We start from the raw sequence: 21,602 nt of genomic DNA on the forward strand, positions 1-21,602 counted from the left end.
TTGTTTTGGTGAGGCGTGGCCAGCCTCCCTCACCGTGCACTTGGCATGCGGAGATCTTTGGCCCATGGCGTCTTGGCCAAGGTTCCATCTCAGGGAGCCAGGGCTGGCGTTCCCCGTGTGTTGCAGGCTGCCTCACTCAGTAAAGTACAAGAAGTCATGCTTTCTTCATTTCTTCCCTGGGGCTGGGGAAGAGGTAGAGGGCTGTTCTTGCTTTTCCACTGCAGTGTTTTCCAAGGCTTCCAAAAGTGCTAACTGATACCAGCCTGGAAGTGTCTGCTGGGAGGTGGGATGAGAATGGGCATTCTGGCTTTGGAGATGCAGCTACCACGTTGTGCCAGATGGGTGGGAGGAGGGTGTCATGATCCCCCGGCTTCTGCAGCTCAGCCTTGTCTTCTGTCCCAACTCTTACCCCTCTGCTCCCCTTCCAGCATTCGCGTAGAACATTAACATCTCTCTCATGGAGCTGGGACATTGTAGGGAACCTAACCTCTCCTTTGATATTTACTTGATCAACAAGGCTCAGTGACCATCCATTTCAGTGAACTTGTCTCTGCTCTTGGCATCAGGATGGAGTCAGTAAGAGCATCAATGGACCCTGCTTATTACAAAGGCAAGTGTAATGAGACCATGTGCCTCCTCTGCTCAGACCCTGCAGTGCGTCTCCACGTCATTCAGAGAAACTTGGACTTGACCGTGGCTTCTGCAGCTCCACACACCCTCCAGCCCACTACAGACAGGCCTGCTCCGCTCTGATCCCACCACCTACAGCTCCCCGATCCAGGGGCACCAGCCTCCTTTCTCCCAAAGTCACTGGGGCCTTGCGGATGTCAGGGACGCTCCCACCTTAGAACTTTTCACGCTAGATCACAGCCACCTCGCCCAGAGCCTGGCACAGCACAGGGCCCCAGCAAATACGGAGTGCGTCAATCAAATGAATTGACAGACCTCACTCAACTGACAGCCCAGAGAAGTAGGCAGAATCCATGCTGTCAGCCCCATTTTCCAGTTGAAGGAATGGGTCAGAGAGGGTAGGTAACTTGTTCATAGTCACACAGCAAATGGGTCTTGCAGCCTGGTGAGAATCAGAATCTTCTGACTCTCAGTCTGTGCTTTCTTGCTCAGATCTCACCTCTGAATCAGTGGCCCTTGCCTTTTCCATCATTCACCTCTGCGTTCCTTCATGCCACGTGTGATGCAGGTGACAGGGCCAGGACAGTGAGTGAGACTGCATTTCTATCCTCACAGAGCTCGCAGCCCAGGGAGGAGACAGATAAGTACACAGTGCATGCAGAGCAGAGTCAGGACGCCGTGGAAGCCAGAAGAGGCCTCAACTCAGGCCAGGAGTGGGCAGGCCTCCCTCCAGGAGTCAGCGCCAGCTGAGCCCTGAAGAAGGAATCCAAGCCAAGCGGGGTGGGGTGGATTTTCCAGACAGCAGAGCAACTGTGACCTGTGGGTTAGTCATGTTGCTTCAGGATAAGAGCAATCTGCTTTAAACAATAAAGTGGATTTATTCGCTCATGTCGCCAGAAAGTCAAGGTGCAGGGTGGGCTGCAGGGACGACTAGACTGGGGATTCAGCACCACTTGTCTGGCCCCATTCAGTCCTCACCTCTTCTGAGGAGCTAGCGAGATGTCCAGCGTGACCATGACCTCCATCCACATCCAAGTGGCAAAGTGGCCAGGGCCAAAGAACGTGTTGAACCTCCCTACAAAATCAAGCGTTTCACTCTGGATGAATCAGGCTACGTATCCATCCCTGGACCAGTTACTGGGGGAGGAGGGGTGGGAAGGCTCTGCCTGCCAGGTTGAATCAGAGCCCGCCCTTGAGGATAAGCAGGGTAATCTAACTCAGATGGCAGAGCTGCTGCTGCTGGAGGAGCAGGGGCGGCTGGAAGGGACAACGCCAGACACCATTAGGCTCTCGGTACAAGTCAGGTCGCCGTGACAAGTAGAAGCGAAGCAGTAAGCAAATGGAAAGACCTCGCCCCTGGGGCTGAGACGCTGGGGAAGCAGTAGGACGTTGCAACACGTCTCGAGCCCTGGGTCTCTCCAGGAAGGCAGAGTGGATTTCATCTGATTTTTGAGCTGTCCCACTTTCTACCAGAAGGTAATCGGTCTCCCTCCCATGGCCACTTTCCTGGTGGGGGCGGAAATAAATTTATATATATCTCTCCTGCCCATTGATAAGGCTGCATGTTGAGGATGCGGAAGGAATCGATCAGACAAACAGAGACGCACATTCCAAGCCAAAGGCGAAGTGCTCATGTCCCAGTGCAGGGGAGGGCCCGCAGCTGCGCTCTGCAGAAGCCCAGAGAGCCAGCGCAGTGTGGGGACCTGTGTTACGGGCATCTGAGGAGGCCTCGCTGGCTTTCTTGGATTAAATAACCTCCCCTTTCTCTATATCCCTCCAACTGTGGTCATCTGGAGACCAGTTAACAGACAGGGCGTCCTGTCCAGGGCAGAGCCCCTGCCCCTGTTCCAGGTGCACGTAAATCAGTGATTGTGGATCTGGGTTCAGACCCCGCTTCTCCTTTTCCCCATGACCTTGGGCGAGTCATTTAACCTCTTTGAATCTTAGTTTCTTCTAAGGACAACCTGGGAAACTCCTATCTAACTGACAGTATACTTTGTCCATTATCTAAGGAAATAGATAATATATGAATGTACCGTCCTGTCTGGCTCTTAGTGGGCCATCCAAGAATATTCATTCATACCTTGAAAATGGAAAATTAAAGACTAGCAATTGCTTCGTGAATACTAGAAACGCAGCATATATCATTTTGTCTTATCTTTATAATCATTCTGTAAGTGGAGGTGTTATTACGTCATTTTACAGAAGGGGAAACTGAGGGCGCCGAAAGTTAAATAACTTTCCCAGAACCGTAGAACTTCTAAACCAGTACTTGAACCTAGGCCAGGTGGAAGCACTGTTTTTTTTTTTTTTTTTGAGAGGGAGACGTGACTTTATTAGAAAAAGTAAAAAAAAAAAAAAAAAAAAAAAAAACCACAAAAAACTGGTGAGTTGGTTCTCAACGGATGCCTTGGTGGATGAGGCTGCTTTTGGCTGCATTGGCCTTTTCCCGCTCCCGCCGCCGTGCAGGGTCCAACTCAAAGCAACGCCACAGCCGCAGGGTCTCATCTGCTGCTGCTGATGCCACTGTAGCTCCATCTGGGCTCATGGTCAGACTTAGGACCCGGGCTATGTGACCTTTGAGCTCAGCCACCTTGGCCATAGTTGGGTACTTCCAAATGACCAGCTGGTTCTGGGCAAAGCCATGGCCTGAGATGAGCTCCTTGTAGTGGGAAGACGGGCATCCACAGCACTCAGACAGGCCCCAGAGCAGACATTCCAGATACGAATGTGTCGATCACTGGTGCCCCCTCCAGTTGCCAGGACATTGGACTGCCAGGGACACCAAGCTGCAGCCTTGACAGCCCCTTGATGCTGGGTGAATGTCTGCAGAGGAACCCAGCCACTCTCTCCAGGAGCACTGGGCCACACGTTGACCAAATTATCATTGCCGCCACTGGCTAAATGTCGTCCATCTGGGGCCCAGTGCAGCCCACACACTTCCTGGCTGTGGCCACTCAGTGTGGCCACATGGTGTTCTGCTACCCGAACGTCATGGTGGTGGATGTGGCCAGAGCGTGAGCCACTGGACAGGATATAGCTATTCCAACAGAGGGAGCCCACTCGGGCAGAATGACTGGTCATGTTTCGAAGTTGTTTCTGCTGTTGCACATCCCATAGCTGCATCTCAGCACTGCTGGTGCCCACAGCCAGGTAGTTGCCCTCTTTGATCCAGGATACAGAAGACACATAGTCCCCAGGCTGCTCCATTTGCAGCAGCTGCAGGATGTCACCAGAGCTGGCACTCCACAGGTACACACTGTTGTCCAATGCCACAGCCAGTACATTCCCAGAGCTCCAATCCACAAGGTTCAGGTAGTAGTCATTCCGGATTTCAGGGGCATCCAGGATCCCTGGATTTTGGTTATTGTTGAACTTCAGAAAATCCAAGAGGGTGAGGGAGAGGGAGAGTGGCACACGCTCGCATCTCTGGGTGCCCAGCACTGTACATGCGTCATTTACTCATTTCACAAATTTTAGTTGAATGCTTAAATGCACTGGGTTCTGGCTGTGGGAAAGATGTCCCTGGGCAATCTTGCAGAATCAGCATCACCATCCCATTTTAGACATGCACATACTGAGGCTCAAGAAGGTAGAAAATTGTCCATAGCCACCTGCCACATCGGCTTGACAAGAGAGCAAAAGATGATGGGAGGAAGTGGAGAGAGAAAAACATTAGAATTTCATCCTGTTTTCTTCCTCCTTTTCTGTGCAGATGACAGACAACCCTCGGTGCCCTTGTCAAGCCAGCCACTTCGGCACCACACCTCTGGTGACAGCACGGGCAAGACCAAGTTCTAATTAAGGATCATCCCGCACCATCGTTTCCAAAGGACAGTGGCAAAGGCAGCCTCCCTCTGTCCTGCACCGTGACGCTTCCTTCGAGGTCCTCACCTCCGAGGGACCCTAGACTGTCACAAGGATTAATTACACTTCAACCCCTTTGGTTGGAAAAGGAAATCACTGTTATTAAGTTTGATTAAAGCTTCATCAAGAGACATTATCGGCTGTTTAAGAGTTGCTGACAAAGCAAGCATCTTTATTTCCCGAAAAGACAAATTGTATGTCAGCAGAGCCAACCCACCACAAGTGGTCCACTTAGCCTTTGAATGGCACGGGTGGTGTCCAGCACTGCCAGGTGGCCGTCGCCCCGTGGAAGCGAAGTTGGCTGTGGGAAGCTTTGAGGCTCCCTGGGAGTCCCTGCCTTGCCTTGTGATCGAGCTTCTGTCTCTGGACTCTTTCTCCCGAGCTCCTCCTCGGTTAGGTGTGATTTGCTCCAGCCCATCCCTGGGAGGCACCCACCACCCCATCGGGAAACCAGAAATGGCGGCCCCGAGGAAAAAAACTCTCAAAGTCCTCACCTTCCTTGTGCTCTTTATCTTCCTCACCTCCTTCTTCCTGAACTACTCCCACACCATGATGACCACCATCTGGTTCCCCAAGCAGATGGTCACTGAGCTCTCGGAGAACTTGAAGAGGCTCATGAAGTACTCCAACCGGCCCTGCACCTGCGCCCGCTGCATCGGACAGCGGAAGGTCTCCTCCTGGTTCGATGAGAGGTTCAACTGGTCCATGCAGCCGCTGCTGACGGCCAAGAACGCGCTCCTGGAGGAAGGCACTTACAGCTGGTGGCTGGTGAGAGCTGGCGCTGAGTGTGGGGCTGGGGGCGAGGGAGCTGGGTGCCTGCTGCCCAACGCTCGGGCCGTGGGGAGCACCTGGGGCCCTGCCAGGCGCTTGGCAGGATTCAGACTACTGGCCATTCATACATTCACTTATTCAGCATCTACTTTTTATTCTTATTTTTTATTGAAGTGTAATCGATTTACAATGTGAGTTTCAGGTGTACAGCAAAGGGATTCAGTTAGTCATATGCGTACATACATATATTTTTTTTTCAGTTGCTTTTCCATTACAGTTTATTACAGAAACTGAATATAGTTCCCTGTGCTATACAGTAAGTCTCTGTTGTTTATTTTATATATGGTAATACATATCTGTTAATCCCAAACTCCTAATTTATCCCTCCCCCTTCCTTCCCTGCTGGTAACCGCATGTTCAGCACCTATTTACTGAGGATCTGCTCTATGGAAATCAGAACAGAGGGTTGTGTATTAGTTTCCTGTGTGTCTGCAGTAACAGAAGACCACAAACCGGGTGGCTGAAAGCAACAGAAACACCTTCTCTCACAGCTCTGGATGCAGAAGTCCGAGATCAAGGTGTCAGCCCCTTGGTTCCTCCCCGAAACTCTGTGGGAGAATCTGTCCCTTGCCTCTCTCCCAGCTTCTGAGGGTCCCTGGCAATATATGGATTCCTTGGTTCATAGACTCCAGTCTCTGCCCTCATCTTCACATGGCCCACTTCTCCGTGTCTCTCTGCATCTCAAGCTCCTCTCTGCCTTTCTTTATCAGGACACCTGCCATTGAGCTTAAGGCTCACCATATATCCAAGGTGACTTCATTGCAAATTCCTTAACTTACTTATACCTGCAAAGACTCTTTTCCCAAATAAGGTCGCGTTCACAGGTTCCAGGGGTTAGGACTTGGACATAGCTTTTTGGAGGCCACCATTTAACCCACTACAGATATTGAGAAGCAAAAAAGAGACAAGATCTTTATTCTTGTGGAATTATATTCTGGCAGAGAGAGACAGATAAGAAACAAATAAGGAGTTGGGGATTAACAGACGCACATTACTATATATAAACTAGATCTATGACAGGAACTACTGTACAGCATAGGGAACTATATTCAATTTCTTGTAATAATGTATAATGGAAAAGAATCTTTAAAAATGTATGTATGTGTGTATATGTATAATTGAATCCCTTGGCTGTACATCTGAAACTAATATTGTGAATCAACTACACTTCAATAAAATTTAAAAAAAAAATAAACAAGATAGAATCAGCTAGAAGTGTTCTAATGAAGACCAAAGAGGTTTGGGACAGGGAGATGTTTAGGTCAGGGGCCTCTGTAAATGGGGTCATCTGGAAGATCTGTGAGGAGGCAGGGCATGAGCTGATGCTCAAAGGCGGAGAAAGCATCGGCCATGGAAGGATCAGGAAAAAGTCCTGCAGGTCATGGAACAGCACGTGCAAGAGCCCTGGGGCAGCATCAGCTTGGTGTGTTGGAGGAGCAGAGAAGCTGTGTGTGGCTGTGAGTGGGAGGAGGCTGCCAAAAGAAGGGGTCTGGGAGTGGGCAAGACCCATGGTTAGGAGTCTGGGGTTGGTTCTAAGTACAACAAGAAACCACGGTAGAGTTTTAATCAGGCGAGTCGCATGATCTGATCCAGTTGTTCGGAAGGTCATTCTGGTTGTTGATTGCAAAACAGATTGAAGGGGAGTGAGAAATATCCATTCGTTCAAGATTTATTGAGAACCCACTATATGCCAATATATTGAGATGGAAAAGACAGCCCTTCCTTTCCGGGTTGCAGAGATGATGAGGAGAGAAGGGAAAACAGACAATCACAGGCAGGGTAATAAGCGACAGGGACCTGGGGTCCCTGGCTTTTGCTCCTGATTTTCTATATCTTATCAAGAGTGATTTGGAGGAATGGCTTCATTTCACTGAGTCTCAGATTGAGGTAAAAATCGTCACCTCACCAGGTTTCTCTACAACATTGGAAGCATTAGGTTTCAATATTTTTATTCATTTTTGCTGGTTTGATGGGTAAGTAATAATGAATTTGCATTTTTTAATAGCAGTTATGAATGCTGAACATTTTCCCGTGTGGCTGTTACCATTTTATCAACTTGTCCTCTCACGTCCCCACCCCCAGCCTTTATCTGAAGTCCTTTTCTGGAATTTATTCTCTGGTGGCCACTTGGAAGGGATTTTGCTGGGGAGGGGAGAAGAGGTGGGGCCTCGTGAATGGCAATCAACAGCAAGGAGCAGGGCTTTAGAGCTTCTGGGTTCTTTGATGACACAAAGACCACATGTTCTGAATAAAGAATCGGGACAGTGCGCCTGACACGCATTCCTGTTCCTCCAGGCAGAGGCACAGAATATTGAAATCAGAGCCATCCTGGGAATTCCACGGTACACCATAGCTCTGCATAAAGGCCCCAGACAGCCAGCACGACCTCTGACAGAGCCCAACCCCAAACACAGAGCCCCTGCCTTTAAAATGTGACAAGCCTGGTGGGAAGCCCCTGCAAGATGGTCAGCTGGCAGGGAGCCAACAGAAAGTGATCGGTGCCACGTGTCAGAGGGGCTGGCCCTAGATACGCTCTTCCCCAGCCCTACCTGGAGCCTTGGTTTGGAGCAGACCTCTGAAGCCTGCTCCCTCTTCTACTTCGTCTCCACAAGGAGGTGAAGGACTTGACCGAGGTCACTCAGCCATCAGTACAAAGCCACGCCTGGGACTTGCCCACTTGCCCCAAGGCACCCTTGTTTCCCCATCTTCTTGTTCACAGCTGCCCCTCTAGACCCCATGGGAGGGAGGAAAGGGGTGGGAGACCAGGAAAGAAGCTGTGAGGAACTGGAGGCTGACAGCTTAGGTGCCTTGGGGATCCTGAAATCCCCGGCATCCTGTAGCGTGAGGGTGATGCTGGCTATCACCCCATTGGGCACAGACCCCTCCCCCTCTGTCTGATCCTGGCGTGGAGCCCGTGGCTGAGCCAGGCTCATAGGAGTCTTCAATCCTTCCCCAGGGCTTTGAGAAACAACAATAGGTCTGATATCAGGGCCCCTAGCTGGCCAGGGGGCGAGAGGAGTCAGGAGAGAACCATGGGGTTCCAAGCTCTCATCCTTCTCTGAGTTTCACATTTCTCATCACTTACGTGGGCATCAAAATTCCAGTTAGCAAAGGAGACCATGCAGGTGAGAGCTCCAGCAGGAATCGGAGGACAGGAGGCATCACAAGGGATCACTCTCGGGTCGACTTGCAAATCACCAACACGCCCCACAAGCAGGGCAATTGATGGCTTCACGTGGCGCTTCCTCCGGCGAAGGGCTGGACCTGTGGTCCTCTGTCAGCCTGCCCACCCTGTGGCCCTTGCCTCCAGTCTCTGCCCCAGACGCCAGGACGCGGGTCCCTTCTTCCCCAGCCAGCATTTCCAGTTTTGAGACCGCAGAATGTTGAATTCCCCTTCTCCGTCTGCCCCAAACTCAGGATGCCCAGGGGAGCATTGAAAGGGAGAGGGAGCCTGCTGCCTCCTGGCCCTCGTGTCTGCCCACTGCGGGCGTCTTTCCGCCCGAACGTCTGTGCTCGGCCCACAAATACACGATGGCACCTCCTACCCCCGCCAAGTGCCAGATCTGGTCAGGCCTCCGGCCAAACCTTCCGGGTGCTGCTCGCCTCCCCTTCACCAGAGCTCCTTGAGGACGTAAATATTTTGTTACCTTTTGTACCTCCTGGGGTTGCCTCGCTGGTGACGGGCAGAGTCAGGTCACATTCCAGTTAAAGGACCCGCTCTGCTGTCAGGCCGGGGTACTCAGGAGCCCGGAGCTGCCCCAGGAGATTTTATCAGAAACAGGTATTTATTCTGAATATTGTTTTGATCTTATTGTGATAAAATATACACAACATAGTATTTATCACCTTCCCTACTTATAAGTGTGTGATTCTGTGGCATTAAGTGCATTCATCACGTTGGAGGACCATCACCACCACCTATGCCCAGCACTTCCATCTCCCCCAGTAAAACCCCGCACCCCTTAAATAATAACCCCCCTCCACTACTCACTCAGCCCCAGCAACCTCCATTCTACTTTGTCTCACTGAATCTGGGGGTTCTAGTACCTCCTGTAAGTGGGTCACACAATACAGGTCCTTCCGTGTCTGGCCTATTTCACTTAGCATATATCTTTTCAAGACTCATCCATTTGTAGCATAGACTGAATCTTCCTTTTTTATAACTGAATGATATTGCATCGTATGTACATTCTACATTTTGCTTATCTATCCATCCACTGATGGACACTTGGGATGTTTCCGCCTTTTGGCTGTTGTGAATAACGCGGCTATGAACCTGGGAGAACCGACACCTGTTCATGACCCTGACTTCAATTCTTTTTAATACTTAGGAATGGAATTGCTGAGAAACCACCAAACAGCTTTCCACAGGGGCTGCACCATTTTACATTCCCACCAGCAAACCATGAGGGTTCCAGATCCTCCAGGGCCTCACCAACGCTTGTTTTCCCTTCTTCTTTTATGATAACCATCCTGGTGTGATGTTTATAAGCAGAACTGTGTCTGTGGTCCTAGTATTGCTGCCTGTAGCGTCCCCCTGGCATGCGCAGTGTCTGAGACTAGAGGAGACGCGAGGCAGTTTTAACTAGAGGACCGTGCGGGTCTCCTGGGGTGCCTCTCTTTGGGGGGTGCTGATTCCTTCCCTGCTGGCTAGGCCCTGGGTGCCCAGGGAGCTCCCTACACCAGTACCCCTGCCACTCACCTCCTGGACAATGGCCAAAGGAACTACTAACTTCTCCTTTCTCTCCCAGCCACTCCCCTTTCCTGGGGCTGAGAGTGACTGGCGGGACTTACCCTACAGCCACCTCCCCCGCCCCAACCCCAGGGACTGGACTGTCCGAAAGTCAAGGTTCCAAGGGTGTGAGGCAGGCGTGGTGTTGTCGGGGGAACTCTGGGTGGGTTTATAAAAGCCCAGCTGCAAATCCTGCTTTGGATTTGGGACACGTGGCTCAACCCACCTGGGTCCCAGAGCATCCTTCCTCACCTGTAGTCGAAGTGACACAGCCCTGGTGTGGGACACGGGCAGATGCGATACTTCTTAGGAAACCTCTCCGGGTGTCACTGCGCCAGCAGGTGGTCGCCATGCAGCGTGGCCGAGCTCCACCTGGGGCAGTGGGTGGATGTGGGTGTGCAGGGTGGGCCTCAGTAAGATGACAGACTTGATCTGTTTTTAGCTCTGAGAGTCCTGCATCCAGGGAAAGCCCTCAGTCCTGGGCCAACCAGGTGGCTGGTCACCCTCAGATAAACCCTGTGTTTGTCCCCATCTGGTGGGTCAGGGAGGTCCTGGGGCAGCTGACCTCTGGCGTGGTCGTAAAGGATGAAAACAACTTGCTAGGCAAACGTCGGATGCCTTGGTGCATCTGGCAAAGGGCTCATTCTCGGGTCTGGCTGGAGCCCAGTGGTCCTGGGCTGCGGGAACTGAGGGGCGGGAAGGCGAGGGGAGCAGAGGCAGGGAGGTACCCTGGAGGGTCACCCAACCTTAATCCCACGTGCTTAATCATTCCAGCCAGTCTCCTTGCCTCAAGAGGCCAGAGCTGTACGGAGCAAATAGTAGGTGCTCAGTAAACATGTACAGAATGAACAAATATCTCCTGCTTTCCCATCTCCCTGAGCGGCCCTGGAGTTCCTGGCTGGGGTGCTGGCTGTCCGAGCTGCCTCCATCTCCAGGGGCCCGGCAGCAGGGACCAGAGTCCGCACAGCTCTGCCGACCTGTGTCCTTCATCCTCTGCCCACAGAGGCTCCAGCGGGAGAAGCAGCCCAGTAACCTGAACGACACTGTCAAGGAGCTCTTCCAGGTGGTGCCTGGGAATGTGGACCCCCTGCTGGAGAAGAGGTCGGTGGGCTGCCGGCGCTGTGCCGTCGTGGGCAACTCGGGCAACCTGAAGGGCTCCTGGTACGGGCCTCAGATAGACAGTCACGACTTCGTGCTGAGGTGAGCGTTGGCCCCCAGCCCCAGAGCTGTGGGGCATCTTGGCTCAGGGTCAGGAGGTCAAGACCCCAGTCCGGGTGTGCCCGGACTTACCTGAGGACCCCAGGACCCCCACTGCACCCTCTGGGCCTGTCTCCCCATCTGCATTGGCAGGATGGAGAAGGACCCACAGAGAGGAATCCATACACAGAGGTCCCCAGTGGGCTGGGACCTTGGCATTCAGAGGCCTGGTGAGAGGGCAAGATAAACTTGAAGACTCTTGTGTAATCTTTAAAATCCTTCCTTGGTTTGCAATCTTGGCCATAATATAACTGTATACTTTTAAAGTAAAATATATTTCCCTGCCACCAAGTAACAGATGTCCCAGGAAGACGTCCTTCATCTCTCCCGGGTGTCCTGTCACCCCCACCACTCACCTGGCCCAGGGCCACAGCGCCCCAGGGTGAGAAGCTCAGGCAGTGACACCCCCCCCCCCCAGGCACCTTCTAGAATCGTCACCTGTCTCTGTGGTCTCTGATGTTATGTCTTTAGACCACTCACCTGGCCTCTGGGAGCCTTGGTGTCCCTGGAAGCCAGTGGGAGTGCTCACGGTGAGGGGGGAAGAGTCAGGTTCAGAGTCAGACAGGCTGAGCTCACTCTGTGTCCTGGGACAGATTCTTGGCACTCATATATCTTCGACCATAAAAACAGGACCATACAATACCTACAGGACGCTTATCATTAAGGGCTAGTGCGGCGCGGCTCTGGGCCAGGACAGTGCCTCGCACGTGGTAGGTCATCGCTGGTGGCGATGGTTAGGCTGACTTGAGATCATAAATGAGAAAAAAGTAACAAAAGCCTTTGAGCTGGGCCTTCGTTGCCTCGGTTTTGCAGGAGAGGAAGTCGGGGCCGGTGAGAGGGGCGCCCAGGCTGAGGCCGTGAGCGCGGCCTCGCGGAGCTACCGCTGACCCTCAGGATCGGGGCCCATGGTGCGATGCGTGTCTCCCCGCTTCCGCTCCCAGGATGAACAAGGCCCCCACCGTGGGGTATGAGGCCGATGTCGGGAGCAAGACCACCCACCACCTCGTGTACCCCGAGAGCTTCCGGGAGCTCGCAGAGAACGTCAGCATGGTCCTGGTCCCCTTCAAGACCACCGACCTGGAGTGGGTGATCAGCGCCACCACCACGGGCACCATCTCCCAGTAAGTCCCCCCGGGGCGCCCGCTGCTCCTCCTTGTTGAGTGGGGGCCTCTGAGCATCCTGCCATGCTGTTCCCCCCAGCCCAGCCATGCCGGTGCTGTTCCTCCACCAAAACACCTCCCCTCCCCAAGCCTCCTCCTGGAAGGCAGAGCCTCACCGCCCTGAGGCCACCTCCAGACCTCAGGTCTTCTTGGTCCCTCTCCTCCCATCATTCTAATGCACCCCAAGTTCCCGCCTTCCTCCTTCTCCTCACTTGCCCCCTGAATAGACCTCCCAGGTTTGCTTCGCAGACCCAGACACCCTGGAAACTCCTCGGTAAGGGAGACCCGCTGGAAAGGATTCAGTGTGTGTTGGTTCTGACCCCTCCCTAATCTCTGCAGCACCCCCGCAATGAGGACAGCCCTCCAGCTTCTCACACTGTCAAAATAGCCCCGACTCGGTTGGGGGCCCAGTGGGGAGTTGGGGTGCGGAGCACGTGGGCTCTGGCAGGAGTCACCATGCTGCCTGGTGTATCAGGGAGCTCATGTCTTCTGTTGTGTTCCGGGCACTGTGCTTGGCATTGGCACGTGTCTCCCTGAATTCACCATAGTCCTTCTCATTACCTCTGTCCTCAGGGAGACACGGAGGCTTGGCCTCTATTCAGAGCCAGGCTGGCCCCTGGGTCCCATTCCAGCCTGAAGAGCAGGGGCTTCACTGTCCGGATGGCCAAAAGCCCCCTTGTCTGAAGCCTGGTTGAAAGCGTGGGGGATTCAGGTGCAGGAAACTTGGGGGCTGTTCTCTCAGGAGAAGGGCAGAGAGGGAGGTGGGCATGGACAGGGGAAGAGCTGGGCTGGGCCAGGTGTCCTTCCACTGGGTCCCACGGGCTCTAGAGTGAGAATTGTTAGATGCAATGGGAGGCCAGGTGGCTGGGCATTTATTCCTTCATCTTGGAGGCACGTGCAATCTTGCAGATGGAAAGGGGGCCGTCGTGGGCCTGATCAGCTGGGGGATGGGTGCTGTGCTCCTGTGGAGGCGAGGGCTTGGAGCCATCCCCCTTCTTAACCTTCTGGGAGAAGGTGGCATAAAACAGCAGAAGGTCCTCAAGTTAGTCACGATCGCCCTCTGGTGTCTATGTTGGGCCAGTGCTGAGGAGGTGGAGTCTCGCCCCACCTGCCTCTCCAGCCTCGCCCCCAGAGCAGCTGCCCAGGCCGCCGGCTCCTCCCCACGTTAACCACCCGCTCCTTGTTCTCCTCCAGCACCTACGTTCCTGTCCCCACGAAGATCAAAGTGAAAAAGGATAAGGTGAGTCGAGGCTCAGGTGCCCTGTCCGCTGAGCTCAGGCTCGGTTTCTAAGGCTCTGCGTGATGACAGTGACATCTCCCCGCTCTGCCAGAATCTGGCCATGGAGAGCCCCGGGGCCGGGCTGGTGAAGGTGGTGGCCCCCAACCTAGAGAGTGGAGAGACAAACCCTGGAGAGGTTCCCCAAGTGGGGACCCGGGACTAACAGCTCCACCCGAGAGCTTATCACCAATGCGCATCCTCAGGCCCACCCCAGATCTGCTGGATCAGAAACCCCGGTTTTTACCAGGCCCCTGGGATGCTGATGCAGCTTGAGAACCACTGCCGTACTGTGTGAGCATCTCAGAACCAGACCTCGCCTCCCGTCTCTCCATCTCTCCATCTTCCCAATGGGCCCTGGTACAGGGTTGGCTAAGACACAGGCAGAGGGCAGAGGGATGAAGGAAGTAAAGTGTCCAGCACACCAGACCTTTGCATACACTGTCATGGGAAGGTGGAGAGGTCAGGTTCAGAGTGGTTGGGTAACTCGCCCAGAGACACACAGCTAGTTCATCATATGGCTGGAGCTGATGACCTCCGTGTGCTGGCTGTGTGACACTAAGCACATCACTTAGCCTCTCTGATCCTTGGTTTCCTCACCTGTAACACAAGGAGAGGAAAAGCTAGCATGTGGGGTCATTTTAAGGGCTGGAGGTCATTCAGGCCCACATCAGGCAGAACGGGTACCTCAGTGTGTCTTTTCTTGCCATGTGACAGGAGTGTCCTTGTCCCCAGCTCATGCTGTTCCCTGGAACCTCCTCCTGTAGCCTCATGTCTGGTTTCCAGGCCTCTGATTGTAATTCAAATGTTACCTTGTCAGCGAGCCTTCTCACCCCACTGCTACATCACCTTTCTCTGCTTTGTTTCTCTCCGTAGTCTCACCTTTTCTAGCATCCTCCATCTCTTCATGATTTTGGGTACCGTCCATTCTTTCCCACTAGAATGTAGCCCCTCCAGTGCAGGGGTGTTAGTTCCATTCACGGCTGGGTCGCCCATGGCCACAGCCATGTGCGGCACTGAATACATGCTTGGTATCCTGTGCCAACCACCTCACTCGGTGCATGTCCTCCCCTCCCGCAGATCCTGATTTACCACCCGGCCTTCATCAAGTACGTCTTCGACAACTGGCTGCAGGGCCACGGGCGGTACCCGTCCACCGGCATCCTCTCGGTCATCTTCTCGCTGCACATCTGTGATGAGGTACGCCCACTGGCCCCCCGGGGATGGGAGCGCCTCATCCTGTGTTGCCAGGGGAGGTGGCGAGAGCGTCTGCAGTCAGGCTGACTCCATCCTCACTCCAAGCCCCAGCAGAGCCCGTTTCCTCTGGAAGCTCAGATCCCATCTCTACCATGGGGCTTGCAATGCCCCCCGAGTAGAATGCTTCAAAGAGTGACCGTGTGCTCCTTCTCTGCGACCTCTCACTGCAGAGCCGGGTCCTATGGGTGGAAGCTCAGATCTGGGGGCAAAATGAAGGAACAGATGATAATGGAGCTGTCTGGGGCTGTGGTTTCAATCTCAGCTGCACATTAAAATCATCTGTGGGGCTAAATTCCAGCCCCCGGCCACAGCCCAGTCCACTGCCACCAGGGGTTCCACTGTTCACCAAGGCTGAGAACCAGTGGTCTTGCCCAGCGTGTGTTTCGCATCGTGGACTCGCCTTGCTGTTGGCCAGGCTGTGCCCGGGTTTCCACGGACAATCTAGGGTGCTCGCCGCACCTGGGTATCAGGCACTTGGCCACAAGGCACCCCACTTCCTCCCTGGCCCTGGGTTCAGGCAGGGCACTCAGATGTCCCTTCTTCTCACAGCCCATCCCCGCCCTGACCCCACCAGGCTCAAAGTTGGAAATCCCAGGGCGGTGTTGGGGGTGGGTAGCAAATCCCACCCACCATCTCTGGCCCCGTAGTTCCACCAACACCCCCTGTCCTTCAGCCCCAAACCTGGGTGTCCCACCCCCAAACCATGCCTCCCTCTTACCCCCTACCTAACCCCGACCTCCCGTCTGCTGTGACCTCTCTTCCCTCCTGCTCTGGGGCGGGCCTGGGTCCACACTGGCATTTACTGGAAAGGCTGCACTTGCCGCAGATCTGTCTCCTGCCCCTGGTGGGTCCCCAGCCCTGAGGCCTGACCGCCATGTGGCAGCCCACGCAGCTCGCCCTCCCTGAGAGCCCTGCCCCATGTCTCTCCCCGGGCATCCTGCACTTACTTTCCAAGACCCTGCTCGGACGAGCTCCCTCTGCCCTCTCTGGCCTCTGGCCCCTCCTTCCCCAGCCCTGTGGGAGCCCTGGCCTTGGCCCCTGTCCATCCTGGTAGCCCAGTTGGTTCTTGTCATAGGTGAGAAGCTCAAGGGCTGAGGCCTGACTCCTGCAGCCCGAATTTCCCCAGCGGCCGCCTGAGCGCTGATGGATTTAATGCAGCACTTGGCACAGAATAAGGGCTCAGCAAATGCTCGTCCCTTGAAAGGAAGTCCCCCCATCCTAACTGCTGGGCTTTGAGGACCCCTGGGCCAGATGGATCTTAGTCTAAGGGAGGAGAAGGATCAACACTTACCACCCACCTCACTGTGGTCATCACTCTTGGCCCCATTTTCCAGATGAGGACAATGAGGCTCAGAGAAGTGGTTTGACACTTGCAAGGTGTACCAGTGAGAGGCAAAGTTGAGGCTGGGGCAGGCTTCTGGGCTTCAAAGCCCTGCTCCTCAAGCGTTGGAGAAGAGGTTGTACCTCCCCAAAGATGGACCCAGCACCTTCAGGGCCACCCGCACGCAGTAGCCTCCCATGGTGCCTCCCGGCATTGGACTTGACTTTTACTTAACTTGCCTTTGCTTCACCACGCCCCCAGGGGTACCAGGGCCCTAGAGAAGCGCCGATATGTATCCTTAGGAGGGGTGTTTACGGATTCTGGGGATGCTTGCGGGCTCCCTTTCCTAGAGGTTCCCCCTGCAGCCGTGCTGTCCGGTCCTCACCTTTGCTTTGGCCCCGCAGGTGGATTTGTACGGCTTCGGGGCAGACAACAAAGGGAACTGGCACCACTACTGGGAGAACAACCCAACGGCAGGAGCTTTTCGAAAGACCGGGGTACACGATGGGGACTTTGAGTCCAACGTGACGGCCACCTTGGCAACCATCGACAAAATCCGGATATTCAAGGGGAGATGACGCTGTGAAGTGTCAAGGACTGATGCGCCAGAGCACGCCTCTCCGTGTCCTGTCCCAGCTTCTTGCCGGAGCCGTTCGGTTCTGGGAACTTTGAGGGCCAGCCCCAGGGGTGTGCCCAGGTGCCCCTTGAGCCTCTTGCACCCCAACATTTGGCAGTATCTACTCAGCAAGGTCGCCAAGCCCTGCCAGGGCTGCAGAGCAAATCTCAGGACCAGTCTCGGGTGGGGAGAACCCCCTCACTGCTGTCCCAGGCTGGGAGGAGGTGGGGAGACAGGAGACAGGTCCAATCTGAAGATCCCCACGTTCTAAAGGAAAGGATGGTTTCCTGGGGAGGATGCCCAGAGACTCCTCTCTGCCGAGGGGTCCAGGGCCAGCACTTTGATTCTCTCTGGGACGTTCCTGAGGGTGACCTCCAGGACAGCCACGGGGAGACAGGTGGGCACTGGGGGAGATGACGGCTTTCTCTGCATGGTGCCCGGCCTCTCACCAGGCATGGCCACTCCACCTCCCCTTTCTGCCCAAAGCTCATAGGAGAGGCTCACCACCCCAAAGGTCTTCAGAGCCACTAAGTGTTTCTGACTCCAGGAGACGTCCTCTTCCCAGCATGACGTTCTCCTGAGTAACCAATCTTTGTGGTTGTAATGATGGCCAAGAGCAGATCTGACTACTTCCATGTGCCTTTGTATTTGGGGGAGAAATGCATGCACTGGCTGAAATGAGGCAAAAGCCCTTACGTGGCAAAGGGGACCTGGCCATGCTGTCCCCTTGCTCTGTAGCTCCGACAGCTTTTCTAGTTTCCTGAGCCAGCGCCAAAGTTGCACCAAAGCTTGGATGATACTCAGCTCCGCGCAGAAGCCCGTCAGCCGTGGACGGTCCATTCTTATTTTCACAAACTGTAACCTTCCAAAGCCACACAGAGGGCCTCCACCAGCCGGCAGGTTCCCCAAGGGTCGACGCTCTGGGCCAGGTCCCTGCTGGCCACCTGCGCGGCATCCCAGGGGTTGGGGGTCATCCTAGGAACGTGACCGTCAGAGGGGGGAAGTCATACCTCATCCTTCACTGTCCAGCTGCTCTTTCTTCTGTGTCAGCCCTCCTGATTATTTATTGTTTTGTTTTGATTCTGAAATCCAGCTGATGTCTGCACTTTGTGGCTCTGTTGATCTGGCTTCACCTGGCAGCCGGGGAGTGGGTGCTTGAAGCAAATTTTGTAGGAATTCTAGGAGTTGAGGTTCAGGGGTGTCTAGGGTTTGAGGGCAAATCCTGGGGTGTCAGGATGGGAGGTTTGCAGAATGCTCTGTACCTCCTCCCCTTCCCGCCCTGCCTCTCTTCTTTCTCATTGTGGACTTGGATTCAGTCTCAGGCTAGGAATCCCCAACCTAGTGGGACTTCCTTGGGGCTGGGTGGGGAGTAGCGTCACAGGCATGAGAGGACAGTGAGTGTTGGCTCAGTTACCGATATTTACTCCAAAAAACAAAAACAACAACAACAACCACCATTTTTCCTGTTGAGAGCCTTACCTAAAAGGCCCCTGATGCTCTGAGGGGGTGTGACTGTTTCCTGGTGGAGGGTGAAGCCAGGGCTGCCTCTGCCGCTCCCTGCAGCCCTCAGGTGAGCCCTGCTCTCCTCGGCCTCAGTTTCTTTCTCTGCAAACGGGGAGAGGGTGATTGATGAGAGGTCGTGGGCCGCAGATGGCACCAGGCATTCACAGGGGTCCCTGGAATCCACATGCCACATTTGGTTTTCCCTGATTCTCTGTATATGAGTATTTTCCTGAGGAGTCTTTTCATAGTTTTTGTTAGATTCTCAAAGATACAGAATCCAGAAAGTTTTGAAAAACAAATAATCAAACAAACAAAAATCTACTCCAACTTTAAAATTCTCCAAAACTGAAGACCCTCTTGACTGATAAGGGCTCCTCAAGGGCCGTGAGGTCAGATTTCGAACATAAACCCTCGGAGGCTGCGGAGGACGGTGCTTGGCGTGAGGAGCTGAGCGAGCGTGCGCCGGCCGGCTGGTGCAGCCCGGGACAATCTTTGAGGAAATGGACCCTGATGCAGGGAGCAGCTGGGCTGACCCCTGAGCTCTGGCTTCTCCCGAAAGCCAAGTCTGTTTGGGGAGGACGGACTGAGAGGGAGGACTCTGCTTCTCTGGGCTGTGCCGAGTCAGGACAGGCCCCTGGAGTGAGGAGGTATCCACGGCTGAGCTGCGTGCTGCCTGGGCCAGTTGCCTGGTCCCCGTCCCATCTCTCTTTCCCTCCCACTTGACTGTTCAAGCCCCGAGAGGCTTTCTGGCCTGTGGATCCAGCTCTCCCATTTTACAGGTGAGAAAAGCAAGACCAGAGAAGGGAAGTGACTTGCCAAAGTGAACCAAGTGTGACAAACAGCACAAGTCAAACAGAATTTGAGTCAAAAGAGGACGCTATTGGCTCCGTGTTTAAAACATCTAGCATCAGGCTTTCCCAACCGGGCTCATCCAGCCCCTCCAAGAACTGCAGGCCGTGTGGATGTCTGACTCTGCTCTGCCTCACCACCAGCATCATTCTCACTCTGCCCAGGTTGGGCGGCAGCTGCTGCCTCCCCACCACCCTGCCCGGGGAGGCGGCGACGTCATGCTTTCCCATAACCCCAGCAGACATCTCTGTGTCTCACTAGCTTAACAACAGCCGCCTCACTAAATAAAAGCCAGCCATTGTGGCCGGGATTCATACACCATTGCCTTAAACCAGTGAGGACCACAGCCGGGGTAACGGTGGCCGGGCACTGGACGAGAGTGTTTCCCATGTGGATCTGGCCATCAGCAGGAGGACGGGAGGCATCCACGCAGGGAGGCTCTTGCGTGTCCATCATACGCACTTGGGCTCCCCGGGGCCCTGGGATCCCAGCCCAGGGCTCTTTCTACTCCACAGAGATCTCCTTGGAGTCCGGGCCCCAGGCAGGGAGCAGAGGCGTCCCTGCCTGCAGCAGTCAGAGCCGGAAAGGGCCAAGACTGACGGAGGAGAGAGATGTCAGAGATGTCCCGACCTCCTGTCTCCCCTGGGGAGCCAGGAGGACGCTGTCACCTGCAGCCAGAGCCCCCAGAGGCCCTGCCCTCACCCACCTGTTGGGGGAGAAAGGAGGACGGGTTTGTAGTGATCTGGGGCAGAGAAGAAAGTTCTTGAATTGATGTCTTTTGATACCCTGGCTTCATCGGGTATCGCCCAGCAAACTATGTGGGCTGAGCATAGGGGGAGAAGCCAGAGACAAGAAAGCAGGACAGAAAAGGAAAGCCAGGCAAGAAGGTGGAGCAGGCGAGTCCTGCAGCACGAGGGGAGGTTCGCAGGCTCCGTGGCATCTCCGTCTCTGCTGTGGCCAGCGGGTGGATTCTACCTCCAAGCACACTGGGCCTCTGGGTCAAAGTGGGCTGGAATCACAGAGGATGTTTAGAACTGTGATGTTTGCTTTAACTGTTCTCTTCGAGGCAGCCTGAATCCAAAGACAAAATGGAAAACTGAAAAGAACTCACTCTCCTTTGCATGGTTGTGGTCAGACATGCTTTCTCCAGGGAAGCCCAAGTTCCGAGTGACCCCGGGCCAGCTCAAGATGGCTGGACTTTGGCCACATGCCATCAGGAACTGGCAACTGTCCTCGTCCTTCCAAAGAGCTCAGGGCTGTCATGATGGTGGACATCTGGTTTGTACCAGACGTGGCCACAGGCCACCAGCCAGTCGCCCTCTCCTAGGGTCTGGGCTAACAAGTTTTGAGCCTCCTCGGGGGCTCTGCAAGACACGTCTGGAAAGAAAAGAAGAGGGTGTGGGAGGAACAGGGGGGCCAGGCAAAGCGGCATCGCTCAGTCCACGCTTTACCAAAAGCACCGCGTCTCCCACAAGCAGCCAGCCTGTCTCCGGCCTCCTGTCTCCCTCCCAGCCCACTCATTGAACTTGACCCCATTGCTCAGCTTCTGAACAGCCTTTGTTGCCCACCTGCCCCAGACCCTGGGCCAGAAGCCAGCTTTAACCTGGGCCTGTGTCAGGAGACCCTCCTCAGCCCTGGTCGGCGGGCCATCACGTTAGCGCCTAACTGAATTCACATCAAAGCCAAAGTTTCCCGAGCACTTTTCCTCCTTTGCAGTCACGTTGGGTTGATCGGTGACATTTTCAGACGCGCTTTCCCCCCTCTTGCCTCAGCCCCATGTTTTGCAGCTGAGTGTTAATCTGAATGCTATTTGAATGAAGTTGGCAAGAGTGTCTTCCTCAGCCTCTGCCTTGTTGTTGTTTTTTAATTTATTGTTGAACATTTCCAATGATCCAATGATCTGAATCAAAGTGAATAAAAGAGAGCTATTTTATTGTTCAGGTGTGTTTGTCGTTTTTCTGTAAGGGCTGTGCCTTGGTGCTGCCTCTTGGAATGTCCACTCAGGAGACATGTTCAGTCCTAAAAAGATGCCTCCTGGGTTAGTGTCCACCCCTACCGCGTGCCCAGAGGCTCAGGGACATGGAAAGTTAGCTTCTCCTCAGATGCAGCTGAGCCTCTCCCTGCTGTGTGACTGCGGCAAGTCACCCGACCTCTCTGAACCTCAGCTGCCTCATTTATCCAATGAGCGCCACAATATGGGACATCAGAGCAAGTAGGAGATTAAGAATAAGTGGAGGAAGCAGGGAGAGTATGGCTGAAGTGGCAGAGCACATGCTTAGCTTGACCCAAAGTATAATTAGCAT

The 21,602-nt window shown here is 54.2% G+C and overlaps 2 protein-coding genes across 10 annotated transcripts in view; one reads left to right on the plus strand and one right to left on the minus strand.

Moving 5' to 3' along the window:
* ST3GAL1 (ST3 beta-galactoside alpha-2,3-sialyltransferase 1) overlaps positions 1-21,237 on the plus strand; it is an 85,651-nt gene extending 64,414 nt beyond the window's left edge. For 8 of the 9 annotated variants that reach the window (XM_064476819.1, XM_031439662.2, XM_010988804.3 and 5 more), the window contains 6 exons: positions 4,346-5,265; positions 11,064-11,260; positions 12,259-12,438; positions 13,672-13,717; positions 14,834-14,953; positions 16,736-21,237. In XM_064476819.1, coding sequence (XP_064332889.1) covers positions 4,954-5,265; positions 11,064-11,260; positions 12,259-12,438; positions 13,672-13,717; positions 14,834-14,953; positions 16,736-16,909 — 1,029 coding nt within the window. In that variant the 5' untranslated portion in view covers positions 4,346-4,953 and the 3' untranslated portion in view covers positions 16,910-21,237. Of the gene's footprint in view, positions 1-1,773; positions 2,107-4,345; positions 5,266-11,063; positions 11,261-12,258; positions 12,439-13,671; positions 13,718-14,833; positions 14,954-16,735 lie in introns of those variants that run through there. The other variant, XM_064476823.1, reaches the window with a different exon arrangement.
* On the minus strand, positions 2,978-4,253 carry LOC105096471 (cell division cycle protein 20 homolog). The gene is given in 3 exon segments (XM_064476652.1): positions 2,978-3,309; positions 3,312-4,059; positions 4,245-4,253. Coding segments are annotated over 3 exon segments (1,038 nt in total). The 3' UTR covers positions 2,978-3,028.
* Positions 21,238-21,602: the final 365 nt, after the last annotated feature.

The sequence above is a fragment of the Camelus dromedarius genome, chromosome 20 (genome assembly GCF_036321535.1).
Source record: "Camelus dromedarius isolate mCamDro1 chromosome 20, mCamDro1.pat, whole genome shotgun sequence".
Classification (NCBI taxonomy): Eukaryota; Metazoa; Chordata; class Mammalia; order Artiodactyla; family Camelidae; genus Camelus; species Camelus dromedarius.